General features: G+C 39.9%; 1 protein-coding gene across 5 annotated transcripts in view; it reads right to left on the bottom strand.

Annotated features, from left to right (window-relative positions):
* The window catches only part of C4bpa (complement component 4 binding protein alpha), a 45,933-nt gene that overhangs the window by 13,953 nt on the left and 14,334 nt on the right, over positions 1-17,646 (bottom strand). For 4 of the 5 annotated variants that reach the window (XM_060372022.1, XM_060372020.1, XM_021640127.2 and 1 more), the window contains 3 exons: positions 14,785-14,964; positions 9,337-9,531; positions 5,853-6,041 (listed from right to left, as the gene is read on the bottom strand). In XM_060372022.1, the coding sequence (XP_060228005.1) occupies positions 5,853-6,041; positions 9,337-9,531; positions 14,785-14,964 (564 nt within the window). The remainder of the gene's footprint in view (positions 1-5,852; positions 6,042-9,336; positions 9,532-14,784; positions 14,965-17,646) is intronic. The other variant, XM_060372021.1, reaches the window with a different exon arrangement.

Consider the following 17,646-nt stretch of genomic DNA (forward strand, 5'->3'; position numbering starts at 1 on the left):
GGGGCGGGCAGCTGGGTCTAATATTCTGGGACCTCTAACTAAAATGTCCAATCCCCATCCGGAAAGGCAAAGAGGATGGACATCAGAAGAAGAAGAAAACAGGAAACAACCTAGGAACCTACCACAGAGGGCCTCTGAAAGCCTCTGCCCTACAGACTATCTAAGCAGATGCTGAGCCTGATGGGCAACTGTTGGGCAGAGTGAATGGAATTTTAGGTAAGAACTGGGAAATAGTAAGAGCTGGAGAGGACAGGGTCTCCACAAGGAGAGCAACAGAACAAGAAAATTTGAACACAGGGAACTTCCCAGAGATTCATACTCCAACCAAGGACTATTCATAGAGATAACCCAGAACCCCTGCACAGATGTAGCCCAGGGCAGTTCAGTGTCCAATTGGGTTACATAGTAATGTGAAGAGGGACTGCCTCTGACATAATCTGATTGGCCTGCTCTTTGATCACCTCCCCCTGGGGGGGAGCAGCCTTACCAGGCCATAGTAGAGGACAATGCAGCCACTTTTGATGTGAACTGATAGACTAAGATCAGAAAGGAGAGGAGAACCTCCCCTATCAGTGGACTTGGGGAGTGGCATGCATGCAGAGGGAGGAGGGAGGGTGGGATTGGGAGGGGAGGAGGGAGAGGCTTATGGGGGGATGCAGAATGAATAAAGTGTAATTGATGAAAAATTAAAAAAAAGATGTAAGAGGAGGCCTGATCACACTTACATAACAGAATATAAGCCTAAAATCCTGCAGATGAAAACTATTAAAATTAGAATGCTATAGCTTTGAGAATGTTTAAATGGTAGTAGCTTCAGTCCAATAAAGTGGTTTATAACTTAATATATATATATATATTCTGGGACCTCCAGAAAAAGACCTGTCTCTTAGAGCTCAGATAATATAATGTTTCTGTCATATTTACTATCCCTAGCCCAGATAATATTATGCACTTGTTCTTCTCAAGTATTTTTTCCTTAATTAAAGGAAAAAAATAAAGTATAAAGCTTTCTGCCTTGTCCGTTATTGCATATTTTTGCTCTCTTGCGACAATCTCCATATATATGTAAAAAATTAATGAGGTCTGTGGCTTTCTCCTGTTAATCAGCCTGTGTTAATTTGGTTCTGAGACCCAGTCAATGAGCCCACTTCCTGGAGGAAGTGGAGTAGAAGTTGCCCCCAAACCAGATATTTTTAATATTAAGTTGTACTAAGGATTGAGTCAATAAAAAGATCCTCCATCTCCAACCCCCCCCAAAAGATACATAAAACAGTCACAAGAATTCAGAAACACAGGGAAGATGACAATCTAAGACAAGATGATTCTCCCAAGGTTAAAAAAACAAAGTATGACTTCTCAACTACTAAGCTAAAAGATATAAACATAGGTAAAATGGAAAATGAGTATTTCAGAAGTTTGTTGAAAAATGATGAATGAAATAAAAGAGAACATAATCATATGAATTCAATCCAAGAACTTGAGATGAAAGTCAGCAAAATAGTGGAAAAACTCAACAAAATGGATGAGAAAAATAGCAATATAAAAAGTCAACAACGTTAAAATATATTCAGCAAATAAACTGAGATGTTAAAAAACATATAAATATGAATTAAAAACTCAATCAATCAGAGATCCAAGATGGTGGTGACCAGCACACACAGTATTTGAGGGGCATAGTCGCTGAAAACGAATTGGTGAGTGGAGGGGCTGTAGAACCCAAACTATCAGCACCGAGGTATCCGGGGAGAAGGGGGACAAACCCGGATCTGAGTCCAATAGGGCACAGATCAACTGCAGACATCTCTTTGCACTTCTCCTGGGGAATCAATTCCCGGGCACTTCCCATAATGGGCGGAGGCAGAGGCAGAGGAGGCATCCCACAGTACATACAGCAACTTGCAAAGAGCACAGTGCTGCCTGCGCCAAGCACAAATCTCCCTTTTTGAGATTTGAGACTGAGAACACTCAAACCCCTGGCATTTCCCCCACAACCTCTGATCTCCATCCTTGCCTGAGGGGGAGGCAGCAGAGGAGGGAAATAGTACTTTCCAACTCAGAGAGCAGAGCCCTTCTAGCACAGAGCACAGGGCTGGACGCACAGAGCCCACAACAGAGTATGTGTCCTGCCCGCAGTGTCAACCACAGACCTCAGAGTCCAGCCCACAGAGCCGGCCACAGACTGTAGACCACTGGGTGTTCAGGAAACCTGCGCAGGCGCTTTGTGCCCTCAATCTTCACTTGGCGAACAGCGCTAGCATCCACATCTCCTCCTGTGCTTGCTCCCAACCCCGATATCCCAAGCACCTACACTCTCTAGCACTCTCCTTCAAGACACACTTACACACACACACACACACACACACACACACACACACACACTCACTCACTCACTCACTCACTCCCCCACAATAACGATTCTGTGCCAGTGGCTTTTCCTCCCTCAGGTACAGCTGAAGCAACAACTCACACTCTCAAACCACTGTACCTCCCTGATCTTCCTGAAGAATACTACAGACACCAGAGGAAGACAGTTCCAGTCTGAAGTTCAGACTTCAGGAACAATGAAGGTTACATATAAGCAAATGGTCAGAGGTCAGTGTAAGAACTCACCCAACAAAAATCAGGACATTATGGCCCCACCAGCAACCCCCAAAATCAATGGATATTTTAATTCAGTGGAAACACAGGAAAATGACTTTAAAACTATGCTTATGCAGTTATTAGAGGAACAAAAAGAGGAAATGAACAGAGCTTTCAAAGAAATACAGAAAAATATAACTGCCCAAGTAGAGGAACAATTAGTGGCATATAGAGAGGAAACAAACAAAAAAATAGGAGCCATTATAGAAAGACAAGAATCCACATTCAAACAGATGAAGGAAAAGGTGCAAAGCATGGAAACAGAATTAGAATTTATAAAGAAAACACAGAGAAAACCCTGGAACTGGAGAACTTAGAGAAAAGATCAGGAACCACAAAGGTAAGCATCACCAATAGAATACAAGAGATGGAAGAGAGAATCTCAGATGCTGAAGATACACTTGCTGAAATTGATACCTCCCTCAAAAAAAAGTAAAATCAGGGACCATGCATGGATATAACCTAGAACCTCTTCTCGGACATAGCCCATGGTAGCTCAGTATCCGAGTGGGTTCCCTAGTAAGGGGAACAGGGACTGTCTCTGGCATGAACTCTATGGCTAGCTTCTTGACCTCTCCCCTCGCCCCCCACGGGAGGAGCAGCCTAGCTAGTCCACAGAGGAGGACATTGCAGCCAGTCCTGGTGAGACCTGATAAGCTAGGATCAGAGGGAAGGGGAGGAGGACCGCCCCTGTAAGTGGACTTAAAGAGGGGCAAGGAGGAGCTGAGGGAGGGAGGGTGAGACTGGGAGGGAATGAGGGAGGGGGCTACAGCTGGGACACAAAGTAAATAAACTGTAGTTAATATAAAAAATAAAAAATATATATAAAAAATAAATAAAACCAAATACTAGTAGCAAAACTAAAAACAAAAACAACAACAACAACAACAAACCCTCAATGAATCAAAGAAAAAGAAAAAAACAGTGAAAGAATCACCAAGTACTAATTGACAAGTAGAAGAAAGGATAGCAGGGGGAGAGAGCAAGGTTGATGGAATATCACGTACAAATGTCGATGAGAAGAAAAGTGACTGTGACTGTAATATCCAGAACTCTGAGATAGGAGCAAGGGAACAAACCCAAGAATCCATGGGCTAGGAGAAACACAGAAACAGAGGAAACATGAAAATTCAAGAAAAATAATTTTTCCAAGGTAAAAAAAAAATTGTGACATCTCAACTACTGAACTCAAAGATATAAAGTAGGTAAAATGGAGACAGACACTAAAAGCATAGAGTCTATCAATGAAGTTAAAGCAGAAAAGTTACCAGATCTAGAGAAAGTAATAAACATAAAAACTTAAGAGGCATTTAGAAAGAAATAGAGATTCAAACATAAGATAAGGCCTTTTCTATGGTGTACTATAGTCAAGGAATTAAATATACAAAGCCAAGCCAAAACAAACAAACAAACAAAAAAAACAAAAAAAAAATCCCACAATATTAAAAGCTGGAAGGGAACAATACTATCATACCTATAACAAAACAAACACCAGAAAAACATCAGGTCTTTTTCTCACTCATCAAGACTAAAAGCCAGGAGACTATGGGATGTTATAGTTCAAGCCCTGAAGAAGTACCTAGCACCTACAACTCCTCTACCCAGCAAAGCCATCGTTTGAGCTGCGTCTCTTGCTGCTGAGATAAAACAACTCAGGGTGGGATTACCTTGACTCACAGTTCCAAGTCCATCACTGTGAAGAAGTAAGGCAGCAGGAACTTGAAGCCACTGGCTGAGTTACAGCCATAGTCAGGAAGCAGAGGGGAACAAATGCACACACACTCAGCTCATTCTTGCCTTTTCGTCAGCCCAGGGCCTGGCCTATGAAATGCTACCACCCATACTCAAGCTAGGTCTTTCCACCTGAACATGATCAAAATAGTCCTCCCCACCCTGATGTACACACTAATGGGCCTACCTAATCTAGTCAATCCCTCACTAAGAGGCTCCTCTCAGGTGATTCTAGCTAGCAATTAAAAATGACTGTAACAGCCATCTTTTGAAACTAACAGAGAAATAAAAATATTTCAAGTCAAGCACAAACCAAAGCAGTTAGTACCACCAAGCTAGTACTTCAGAAGACACGTAAATGAACACTATACAGAAGAGCTAGACATTTTCAATGACAAGAACACAGAAAATAATAAATATCATGAGAGAAATATCTGAACAAAATAGAGCTAGGAAGGAATCCATCATGTCCAACAGTAAACAAACCCCTAAAACTAATAGTGGAGAAAATGATGAGCAAACAATAATTCAACTGACCAGAAAAAAAAAAAATCTCAGGAATTGGTAACTGTGTCTTAGTAGTAACCAGACATGTTAATGTTTCAAATTATCAACAGCAAGACAGATGCTAGTTGACTGATTTCGCAAACTAGACGCAACTTGCTGTGCTCTCCAAGAAGCATTCACTGACTGAAAGTCAAAGTTTAAACGAAGATCTATCTCTGGGCATGGTGGTGCTTGTCTTTAATCCTAGCACTCAGGAAGAGAGGCTGGTGGATCTCTGAGTTCGAGGCCATCCTGTTCTACAAAGTGAGTTCCAGGATAGCCAGGACAATTGCACAGAGAAACCCTGTCTTGAAACAAACAAACAAAACATAAAAGATCTACCAAGCAAGCAAAAAAGAAAAAGAAAAGAAAAAAAGAAAGAAGAAGGAGAATAGCTATCCTCATATCTAATAAAGTAAACTTCAAACCTAAATTGTCAAAACAGATCAAGAAAACCACTACGATGTAATGAAGGGAACAATCCAACAAAAAGATAGAACAGGACTTCCTATGTGTCCCAGCCTCATCACCATGTTGCCCTAGCTAAAAAAGATAGAACAGGACTTCCTATGTGTCCCAGCCTCATCACCATGTTGCCCTAGCTAGCCTTGAACTTATATTTTCCAAGAACTGGTCTCTTCATAAAACTTCTTTTAACAATCTCCACACTATTAATAGAAAGTAACACTGGGCATGGAGAGATGTCTCAGTGGTTAAGAGCACTAGTTGCTGTTCCACAGGACCTTGGTTCAGTTCCCAGAACTCACAGGGTAAGTCATAACTGTCTGTACTTTAGTTCCAGGGAATCTGACACCCTCACACAGACATACGTGAAGGTAAAATACCAATGCACATAAAATAAAAATAAATAAATTTTTAAAATTAAAAAAGAAACTACCCCCCCAAACACAAAACATAGTTCTATAAGTTCTTACTCTGATCACATGATGGTGTTCGGGGATCCCATGTGCCATCTGATTTGCAAGTAGCTGAAAAGGCTTTATCATCATGGCATTTGTATAATACTGTGTCACCACTGAAATAAGTGCAGCCATTCTCAGGATACGTTTTTGTATGTTGAATGACTCTAACACCCTTTGGGTCTGGTATTGGACAACATATCTCTAGAAAACAAAAATTGAGAATAAGGGTCAACAAAATTATGAAGAAGTTCTTATAGCTAATGATCCAATTTCTACAACACTGAAGAGAAGTTAGGGGCAGCAGCAAAGGAAACCCACTCAGTCTATACCATATATAAAATTTCTAAAATACTCAGATCCAGTCACTTCCCCCAAGTAAACAAACTTTTATTGTTTGTGAATTTCAAACCTGCATATAATGTGTTTTAATCAAATCAACTCCAATTTTATCTCCAACAATTGTCAGTACCACATGGTTGCAGAAGCAGCTGCTTGACACAGTTCGGGCTGCTGCAGCACAGTTGCCCTGGAAAAAGTATCTCTGGACACCAGCTTGAAAATGGGGTTGCTTTCTCCTATATCTCTGCCTTCTTCATTTCTTACTGTGACTCCTTCTTTTTCCTGTAATTCAGCCCTAGTCAATTTAACTGGCCAGATTTTTAGGGAGACTGGGAGATAAAAAAAAATGGCTTAGAAGTAACCACTATGGAAGAAGCATTCCTCTTGGCTGTAAAGGCAGTGAACGCTGAATTATCTGAACAAGAAATTGAGTTTATAGAGTCCTTTTGTGCTAATTGTTCCCTGAAAAACTTTAGTCAGCTCATGGATATCAAACGATATCAGGAATTGTTTGAGTTTCCACACTCAACCCCCAGATTGCCGCAGTTGAAAGGAATTAGATCCTAGAGAAGCTACTGGACTCATACTAACTTCCTTTTCTAGAAAGACTTGGTCACATGGAGATGACTTCTTGGAATAAGACAAGGAGATTACAGGAGCTTTGTGTGGTTTGTGAGGAAGGGGCCGGAGACCCTCTGAAGATCACTCCTACTACAGAAGATGGTCAGAAAGAGCCCAGAAAGAAGTTGCTCAGCTACGAACAGAAGCTACGAGTTAAGAATAGTCCAGTTTGCTTAGCACCTCTTTGTTCTTACGCCACTTACTGTAACCGCAAGATCTTGCCCAGATGAGCTATGATGTAGAGGGTTGTCTGAGAATCTGGGTCAATGATGCAATGTGCTTGCTTGCTTGCAATGCAATCACTGTACCGTGTATGTAGAGGACAGCTTGCTGTATTCTGTTTATTCTCATCTGTGGGTCTTTGGAGAAAAGCCAGTATTTTGGAGAAAGACAAAAAGGGTTTTGATCATGTAGAAAAAATGTAAAAGGAAATGATTTAATAATCAAAGACTGGAATTGACTCTCTGCTCTAGGAAAAGAGAAAAAGAAAGAAGAGGAAGAGAGAGAAAAAAAAAGAGCATGAGCAGACGTCAGAGAAACTGCCTCTTGAAATGAGTCATCAGTCAGCTTGTACCTGCCCCTGTGTGTGGTGAAGCCAATTCGTTCCTCCCAATCTTGAGACCCACAATTGACTGAGGCTGGTCCCTGGCAAACAATTTTTCCCCTATCCCCTATTCCCACTCAATTACATGTTTATTTTTTAAACATGCTGAGTTTACTTAATGCTTTCAATATGTGCACAGGTATAGAGCCATCTTCTGAGGCATGGGTAGCTTATCAGAGGCTGCATCCATGAACAAAATAACAACAAAAACTGAGTCTCCATTTCCTAGCAGCAAAAAAAAAAAAATACTAACAGCGTTGTCTTGTGTCTCTAAATACAAGCAGAAAGTGGTTGCTTACTCCTTGGTAACATTTTTTTCTCTATTTCACGAGGTGCCATAGCTTGCCAGTCCAGTGGCTATTATAGTTTGCAATAGTTCACAGCTGGGTAAGACTAATGGTGATCTTCCTTCCCCCCAGAAGTGCGCATATCACCTTGCAATACTAGGAAAGGTATCCACAAGGGCTAAATTATCCCAGTTGATACAAACTTGACTTTTCCATGTCCTATGACTCAAGTATGAGTGATGGCAATCACCTACTAATGTTAGGGATCTTTGGCACCCCACTGACCAACACCTATTAAAGAAGTAACCCATACCCAACACTGGGGTTTTTATTTGATAGTCTATGGTACCTCAGAGAGGCACTGCCTTTCCTCCATCCCCATTACAGGCTAATTCCATTTAAACTCTTTATAGATATGTGTATCTGTATATGTTTAGGAAACTTATAAAGTAGTGAGTTTCCAAGTGGCTTTTAAAAAGTCTTTAGTGTTATGTGTCCCCATACTTTCTTTTCTACCCTGTCCTCCCCCTGCCATTTAATGTTTCCTGTTCCACTATCTGCCATTCCCCTCTTCATATCAACTGTATTTTTTCTCATTTCTATTAAAATTCCATGCCATTGACCCTTCATATTTTACTAACTACTATGGATATTACAATTTAAACACATAGCTAAAGATACAAAGCCACCATCTGCATATGAAGGATAAATTTCATCTTCTAGACTTTATGTTTGTATGTTTGGCCTTCTTATAGTAATTCTAAAGTTTCTGCATAGTCCGTTAATTGTTTTTTGTTTTGTTTTGTTTTGTTTTGTTCTTCATTTTCTTTGTTGGAATGAGTCAATTTGTCTACCTCGTCCCTAAGCTCTGAAATGGGACACTCCACTGACAGGTCGATTGAAACCACTTCATCATGTTGTCCATGCATACATTTTTCCAATCTGATCTATAGCATAAAAATTCCCTGCAATCAAAGTCTTTGTTTTTCCTGATAAAATGCCAAGCTTCAGCTAGATAGAAAAAAAAAATTAGACAGTGTTTCTTTCTTAGAAATGTTACTGAGGTCTGTAAAATGGGAATTACCTGCCTCTCTTTTCTTCTCACAAATAGACAAAAGAGGTGAAAAAAGCCAAACCCCTTTCTATACTGCTAAGGTGAGAATTCTAGGTCAGGAGTTAGTACCTGTTTTCTCAAGGCAAGAAACTCTGTTAGGCTGACCTATCTGTGGCTCAAGAACTAAAGGAAACATGCCAATTTGTATCTGGTTGAATTCACAATGGGCTCGTAGGCTTTTTCTTCTGCCAGAATCCGAGCCTTTGCGTGAGCAAGGAGGGACTGTAGAGTCTCGCTCCGATGAGTTGAGCTGTGTGCTCCACTAGAGATCCACCAACATGAAACTGAAACCTAAGCATGCTGCATGGTGTCTGTAGCTATTTCTTTTGTTTGCTTCTAAAGTGGCCTACAGAAAGATTGACAGTCTTAGCACCCGAAACTGTGTGGTCACCTTTGGTACTAAATACTCATTCATTGGTTAAAATAGTGTATTCAAATTTTATTTTAAGTGATAAAACTTCATTCATTTGAGGTCCACGGTCCAGCTACTTAGACATTTAATATGTACACAATTTGCAATCCCAAACTCACCCTTACATCCTTTGAATGGACTCCAGCTGAAATCCTTCCGACAGATCACAGTCATGGAGTCCTTTGTAGCATGTTCGTAGCCGGATTGACAGCGGTAGCGTAACACTGTTCCAACCGCATAGGTACCGTCTTTTTTTGGCTTGGGGCTATGTAGCCAGAAAGCATGTGGAATGTCTGGGATGTCAGTGCAACTACCTACTCAGGCAATAAGAACAGGAGAAAAGGACAGCGTTAACAGGGCTGCCAATGCTCTCAGGGAAAGTGTCTCAGCAAAGAGGGCCGACATATTGAGCACACCAGAAAACGTGTAGGACGTTTGCCAAGCTTAGCCCAGCACCTGACAGGTTCTAGCCAAAGGCACTACTAAATGATGTCTGTGTGCTGAGCCAGCTGCATGCAGCAGTAATTCTTCTCTCCACTGTACTGCAGACAGCTCCATTTCTAAATGGGAGCATTACACTTACTAAACATGGCAGGAAAACGTTCACTGCTATGCTTTCTTGACTAAAGAAACAGAACAAGAGTCATTGCTCTCACCCAAGAGAGCTCAGAACAAGAGCAATCAAAGCACTGGACATTCTTAAGCCTGGGCTTTGTGTCCCGGCCCTTTTCTTTGTCTGGTGCTGCTAGTTCATATGTAATACGCACAGCTGGTGTTCATTACATTGTATCTCCAAACATCTGCTATGAGATATAGAATAAAATCCTTCAGAAATTACAGATTGATAGTCCTTAAATATTCATAGAGTTGTGCAGCTTTCTATACTATCCAACTTCAAGATGTCTTCATTATCTCATAAAGAAACCCCATGTTTTTTTGTTTTTTTTGTTTTTTTTTTTTACTATTACTCCTAAATTGAGCTTTTTAAATAAATGGAACCACACAATGTTTTCTTTCCTTTCTGTGACTGGCTTCATTTACTAGACATCATGCTCTCTGGTTAATCCAGCTCAGCATCTGTCAGTAGTCCGTTTTATTGTCTATGATATTCCATAGTAATAGCTCAACCGTTTATCACTGTTGTCCCACGAATGGGTATTTAGGTCGCTGGCTGTTATGAACAACACTGCGCTGCACTTTCATGCAAAACCCTTCTGTGTGGATGTCTGCTTTTATTTCTCTCTGGCAGAATAAAACATTAACCATGTGCTCAAACTTCAGAGGAACTGTTGTGACCATTTTCTAAAATTTAGATTGCCATCAGCAGTATGTAAAGCTCTATTTTTTTTCCACAAATCTTGGTATAGATGCCAGGGTTTTTGTAGTAGTCATTCTGATATTTATTTACTATTGCTAAAAGACCATCTCTACAGGAAAAAAGATGGGAACTTATTCTGGCTGGAAGCATACAGGGAAGCAATGAGCACATGAAAGGCCACTGTGTAGAAAAGATAAGATGATGCAATCATCCATCCCTCGACTCAGTGGGGATTTATTTGCAAGACTTTCAAGCATCCCCAGTCCATAGATGCTTGAGTCTGCAGTATAAAATAGCTCAGTGTTCCTACATAGCAACGCACTCCTCTTCCGTGCACTTTAGCTACCTCTTTTGTTACTTATGTGCTTAAGATAATGTCAATGTTTGCTAAATAAATGTTTTGCTATAGTGCTTAGGAGCTATTAACAGGAAAAGAATCTGTACATGTTTAGTACAGATACATTTTTTCAAATATCTTTCAAAATATATTCAAACTCAAATACAAATTTTCACAGTTGATTGAATTCCCAGATATGGAAACTAGATACAAAGAGTGAGCTATAGCCCACCTCTTCTCCTGTATACTTAAGGAGTACGCAGTAAAAAAATAAAAATAATTGTATTATTAGCTATAAATAGAAATGCATTATGTTTAACAATATCATCACAGGGTGATAGCTATAGACAAATACATATTTCACAATAAAACAGCAGATACTAATTGGAACCTACAGGAAGAAATGAGTTGGAGATAAGAGAATGTAGCTCAGAAGTAAAAGTGCTTGCCTACCATGTTAAAGATCTGGGTTTGGTCCCCAGATCTTTTAAGGGGTAGCTGGAGAGAGAAGGGAAGCTATAAATATATACTTATACTGCTTTTCTCTCAACTATCATAAATACGTGAAACATAAAATTTTATAAATTTGTTATGGTGTTTCCAATAAAATGATGTGGAGTGTTTTGCTGGATTCTTGGTTTACATTTTTCTTTACTTTGACTATACCTTCTCACTGCCATATAGTGTCCATCATTTCTAAAAACCTATATGTTAATTTTGTTAATGTGCTGGTTTTCTCTTGCTGCTTCCTCTTGAAAGCATTTTCTGGGTTTTTGTTTGTTTGTTTGTTTGTTTTTCACATTTCTAATATTTTCACTATGGTATCTTCAGGTCTTTTGAAAAGTAACCTTAAATTCAAGTGAGCTTCTTGAATGCATAGATTTTTTAAATATTTAAAATTTTTTAATATTTATTTATTACAATTTATTCACTTTGTACCCCAGCTGTAGCCCCCTCCCTCATCTTCTCCCAGTTCCACCCTCCCTTCCTCTTCTTCTCCTATGCCCCTTCCCTAGTCCACTGATAAGGAGGTCCTCCTCCCCCTCCATTTGACCCTAGCCTATCAGGTCTCATCAGTTGCATTGTCTTCCTCTGTGGCCTAGAAAGGCTGCACCCCCCTCAGGGGGAGGTGATCAAAGAGCCAGCCACTGAGTCCATATCAGAGACAGCCCTTTCTCCCCTTACTAGGGAGCCCACTTTGAGACTGAGCTGCCATGGGTTACATCTGAATAGGGAGTCTAGATCCTCTCTATCCATAGTCTTTGGCTGGAGCACTGGTCTCTGCAGAGCCCCCTAGGCCCCAGTCTTTTGGTTCTGTTGATCTGTGGAGCTCCTGTCTCCTCCAGGTCTTTCTATCTCCTCTTTATTCATAAGATTCCCTGCATTCTGCCCAAAGTTTGGCTATGGGTCTCAGCATCTGCTTTAATATGCTGCTGGGTAGAGTCTTTCAGAGGCCCTCTGTGGTAGGCTCCTGTCCTGTTCCTGTCTTTTCCCACTTCCGCTGTCTGTTTGCCCTTTTGAATGAGGATTAAGCTTTTTGTTGTTGTTTAGCTTCTTTAGGGCTATAGATTTTAGTGTGTTTATCCTATATTATATGGCTAATATCCACTTAAATGTGAGAAAGTGAATCTTTGTGCTTCTGGGTTTTTCCACTCAGGATGATCTTTTTCTAGTTCCATTCATTTGACAGCAAATTTCATGATTTCCTTGTTTTTAATTGCTGAGCAGTATTCCATTGTGTAAATGAACCACAATTTCTGATTCATATTTGTGTCAAATTTGGAAAATATTTGATCACTTTTTCTCTGAATAATTTTCTCCTGCTTCATCTCTTTTTTCCTTTTGAAACCCTTGTTAATATTTTTTTTGTTCTCTATGCTACAAATAACACAGTCACTAGCATTTCTATCTATAAAGTCATGAATTCTCTATTCCTCTTTCTTGAGTTTATTATTGAGCTCCTCTTGTAAATTCTCCATTTACGTACTGTGGTTTTCAATTCTCAAACTTCCATTTCATTCTTAATTTATCCTTGTTGACATTTTTGTTTGGTGAGACACTATCATTAAGCTTTCTTTTAATTTTTTAAACAGTGTTTCCTTTAGTTTTTAAACCTATTTATAATAGAATCTTAAAAATATTTTCTGCAATGGGAGGGGCACAGGCTAAGGTGACAGCTACTACCCATGATGAACCCCAATAAAACCACAAAAACAGAAAAAAATTTTCTTTGCTCATTCTTATATTTGGCACAAAAAAGGACATTTCTATTGCCACATTTTTCTTTGTGTGAGTTACTGTTTCTGATTTCCTTGTATCTGACCATTATTTGTTGAAAACTGGATGTACAACATAATAGAGATTTGAATACAATTTTCCCTCATCACCTTCAAGACTTGTTTTTTCCTTCTTTGCTTGTTTGTGTCTTGACTGTAATGGTTCAGTTGAATCTGTTTCCCTCAAGTATGTGACATTTAATGCCATACATCAGAAAGCATGGCCTTGCGCATATATGTAGTCTTAACTACCTGGAACATCTAATTTTTTTTTTGATAAATTTTTTCTTTGATACTCTTGTGGAGATTTTAGTTCGTCTGCCTTTGTAGTAGTATGCACAATGGCTAGCCTTCAATCTCTGAGATTTTTTTTTTTTTAACAAATCCCTGGAGGCGTATATTATTTAGTATAGTCCCACATTCAACCGTATCCACCACAAAGTGCACATATTCTACAGTCCAGAGTCAAGAGAATGAAATCCATCAATATTTGCTGGCTTTCAAGTCTATTAAATGGGAAGATTGAAGGAGGCACTTTGCTGGCCAACCTGCTAGGATATTTCCCTTCCAAGATGGAGCTGTTCAGAAACAGGAAGATGCAATTGCTGAAGCTACCTCACCTGGATTCTCTGTCTTATGTAATGGAAATTGGATGGAGGAACAGACCAGATGTCTGCCTACTGACATCTGCTGAACAAGCCTTTCACAGCATGGAACTTGGAAAAATTCACAATATTCAATAACAGACCATCCCAAGCACATCACTTACTGAACAGCAGCTGGGGAACTGCCATTTCTGAGTCTATAGAAACAGTTCTCAAGAGTTAGTGTTGCTAGTTCAATATAGAGGCCTCTCAATATTTCTATCAAGTATCCATGACCTTGATGAACACGTTTCTCCACTTGTTGTAACTTCTTTGATTATTCTCCAACACACTGAATGGTTTCTTTACTAATTTTGGTCATTTTCATAGATGCCACTCCCTGATAGAGATATGCCCTGATACTTGCTGGTCCAACTGTTTCAGAGCCCTCGAATAAAGGCTCATAATGCCTTCCGAGTGCAAATCTAAGCATACAAGGCATCAGGGGCCTCCTCCCCTTTGCAGTCCTATGGCCTTGACAGGTCACTAAACTTGAAATGTTTCCTCATCTGCCAAATTAGGGCAATAATACTTCCCACAACTGATTGATTGCTGTAATTCTTTTTATGAACCAAGACTGGTTCCCATGTAATATTAGAACTTTTATCACTCTTATAATGATCCGCAAGTTAATTGTTTTAGAGTATCTAGTACATATAATACTTTTGTACAAATTAGAAAGAGACATTCTATTACCCATCTTTCAAAATCATTTGGTTAGGCAATTATCTATAAACTGCCAAACATTCACGAAATAAGCATATAATCTACATCTACAACGTAAATGCTTCTCTAGGACTATAGCATGAACAACCATGTGTGATAGGTGACCTTGCAAGGAGTACTAATCCTTCTTTCCAACAAGAGGACAAGATAAAATTATTAATCTAAATTAAAATTTTTGTGATTTAGGATCTAGACATGCAACTATGTCCACATAATACATCATCTTTAGATGCCAAACAACAAACTCCTTCATGGAACATACTTACTGAGTTCACAAATGGGAGAAGGATTCCAGTTGCCATCAGCTTCACAACGGATTAAATTGCTGCCTCTGAGGATGGACCCTTTCTTGCAGGCAAACATAATAGCATCTTTATGTTTATAGGTAGTTCTAAGTCCAGAAATAATTGTTCCATGTGAAATATTTGGCTGAGCACAGGTGATTTCTACAGAATTATGAAAAAAAGACAAGTAAGAATTAAAAGATAAAAAGTATGGGGAAAAGGCTCAATGGGCGGCGCATAGATTGAGACCCCATGTCAGGCTGGGAGGAGGATGCCTCAAGGAAGGAAATCAGTACCAACTTCCAGGGTTGTCCTCTGACCTTCACATACATACATGGCACTCATTCACCTGTATATGCACCATAAATGCAGACTCACACACAACTTTCCCTGTAAACACACACATACACACACCCATAAATACAGACATATATGCACACATAGTCATACACATCCATACACCCCCCACAGATAAGTTACTATCTGGGAATATAGCTTAGTGGAAAGGGGTCTGCCAGGTGTGCATGTGGTACCCTGGGTACCACAAACAAATGTATCTTGGAGAACTTAACAGATAAATGGTAATAAGCTATACCATTCCTAGGCATATATCCAAAAATGCGCAATTACACAACAAGGACATTTGCTCAACAATGTTTGTAGCAGCTTTATTCGTAACAGCCAGAACCTGGAAACAACCCAGATGTCCCTCAGTTGAGGAATGGAAACAGAAGTTGTGGTACTTTTACACAATGGAATAGTACTCAGCAATTAAAAACGAGGAAATCATGAAATTTGCAGGCAAATGATGGGACCTAGAAATGATCATCCTGAGTGAGGTATCCCAAAAACAGAAAGACACACATGGTATATACTCACTTATATAGACCTATAAGATAGGATAAATATACTGAAATCTACACACCTAAAGAAGATAAACAAGAAAGCGGACATGGGGTAAGATGATCAAATCTAGAGAAAGCTCTCAAATACAAGAGGCATTTAGAATCCAAAATGACAAGAGAAGGACATGACAAGAGAAGGCATGACAAGAGAAGGACCCCCTCCCATACAAGTCGATGGTTCAGTGGGTAAAGACACTTGCTGGTCAAGCCAACTACTTTCATTCAATCTCAAGAACCCACATGGTGAACAATTACCCTGATTAAATATGACAGGCTTTAATATGACAATTTCTCTGATTAAATATGACAGGCTTTAATATGACAGTTTCTCAGAAAATTGGGACTCAGTCTATCTCAAGTCTGAGCTATACCACTCCTAGGTGTGTACTCAAAGGATGCTCTATGATACCACAAAGACACTTGTTCAACTATGTTCATAGCAGCTTTATTCATAATAGCCAGAAACTAAAGAATGGATAAAGAAAATGTGGTACATTTATACAATAAAATTACTCAGCTGTTAAAAACAATTACATCAGAAATTTGCAAGCAAACAGATGGAACTGGAAAACAAAACAAAACAAAACAAAAAAACCATCATCCTGAGTGAGGTAATCCATACCCAGAAAGACAAACATGGTATATACTCACTCCTAAGTGGATATTAGCTGTAAGTAAAAGACAGTAATAGTACAATCCACAGACCCAGAGAGGCTAATAAAAATAACTCCCTGCAGGCGTGGCTCTAAGGGGAACGCATGGGTCCCCCGGAAAGGTGAACTAGAATAGAATTGTAGGTGAACTAGGGACAGGTGGGATTGATAATAAGAAGGACCAGGTTGGGGGAGCAAGGGAGAAAATATTAGGGGAAATGAATGAAATCGGGCATGTCAGGGCAAGATGGAAACCTAGTGCAATGGAAACTCCATAAAATCTATGAGGCTAGGAGCAAAGACTCCTAGTGATGGGGGACGTGGAGCCTGGGCCAGCCATCTTCTGCAACCAGACAAGACCTTAGGTGGAAGGACTGGGATACCAACCCAGTCACAAAACCTTTGACCTCCAGTTTTCCTGCCTGCAGACTGTGCTGGGACCACAGCCTAGAAGATGATCATTATCAAAGAGACCAGAGAGACTTCATCCAGCAACTGATGGGAGCAGATACAGAGTCCTATAGCCAAACATGAGAAGGAGCTCAGGGAGTCGTGCAGAGGAGAGGAAGAAAGGATCTGAGGACACACCATTAGGACAAGGCTTGCAGAATCAACTGACTGGGACTCATGAAAACTCAAAGACATCAGGGAGCCTGTAGGGTCTGACCTAGATCCTCTGTCCATATACATGTTATAGCTGAGTACCATGGTGTTCCTGTGGAAATCTTAACAGTGGGAGCAGGAGCTGTCCCTGATTCTTTTGCCTAGTCATGAGACACTTTTCCTACTACTGGATTGCCTTGTCTAGCCTTGATGTGCTTGGTCTTATTGTACCTTGTAATGCAGTGTTTGCTTGATGTCCCTGGAAAGTCTGCTCTTTTCTGGGAGAGACAAAGGGGGGTGAATCTAGAGGAGAAGGGAGGTGGGGAGCAGAGACTGGGAAGAAGATAGGGAGGGGAAACTGTGGTCAGGACATATGAGAGATATATTATATGAGAGAAGAATAAAAAATTATAAACCAAATTTAAAAACCCATTAAATCAATCTGCCATGACCAAGTTGGTATCATTCCAAAGATCCAATGTTGTTTCAACATAGGTAAATAGGTAAGGGTAATAATATTCAGTATATAGACTTAAATACAGAAATCACATGATCAGCTCAACTGAAACCAATAAAGCCTTCAACAAAGTTCAATCTCTCTGCAAGATAAAATTCCTTAAAAGAGTAGGAGTACAGGTCCACACTTCAACATTGCAAAGGCTATAAACAACAAAAAAGCACAT

The sequence above is a fragment of the Meriones unguiculatus genome, chromosome 18, assembly GCF_030254825.1.
Source record: "Meriones unguiculatus strain TT.TT164.6M chromosome 18, Bangor_MerUng_6.1, whole genome shotgun sequence".
In the NCBI taxonomy this organism is placed as follows: domain Eukaryota; kingdom Metazoa; phylum Chordata; class Mammalia; order Rodentia; family Muridae; genus Meriones; species Meriones unguiculatus.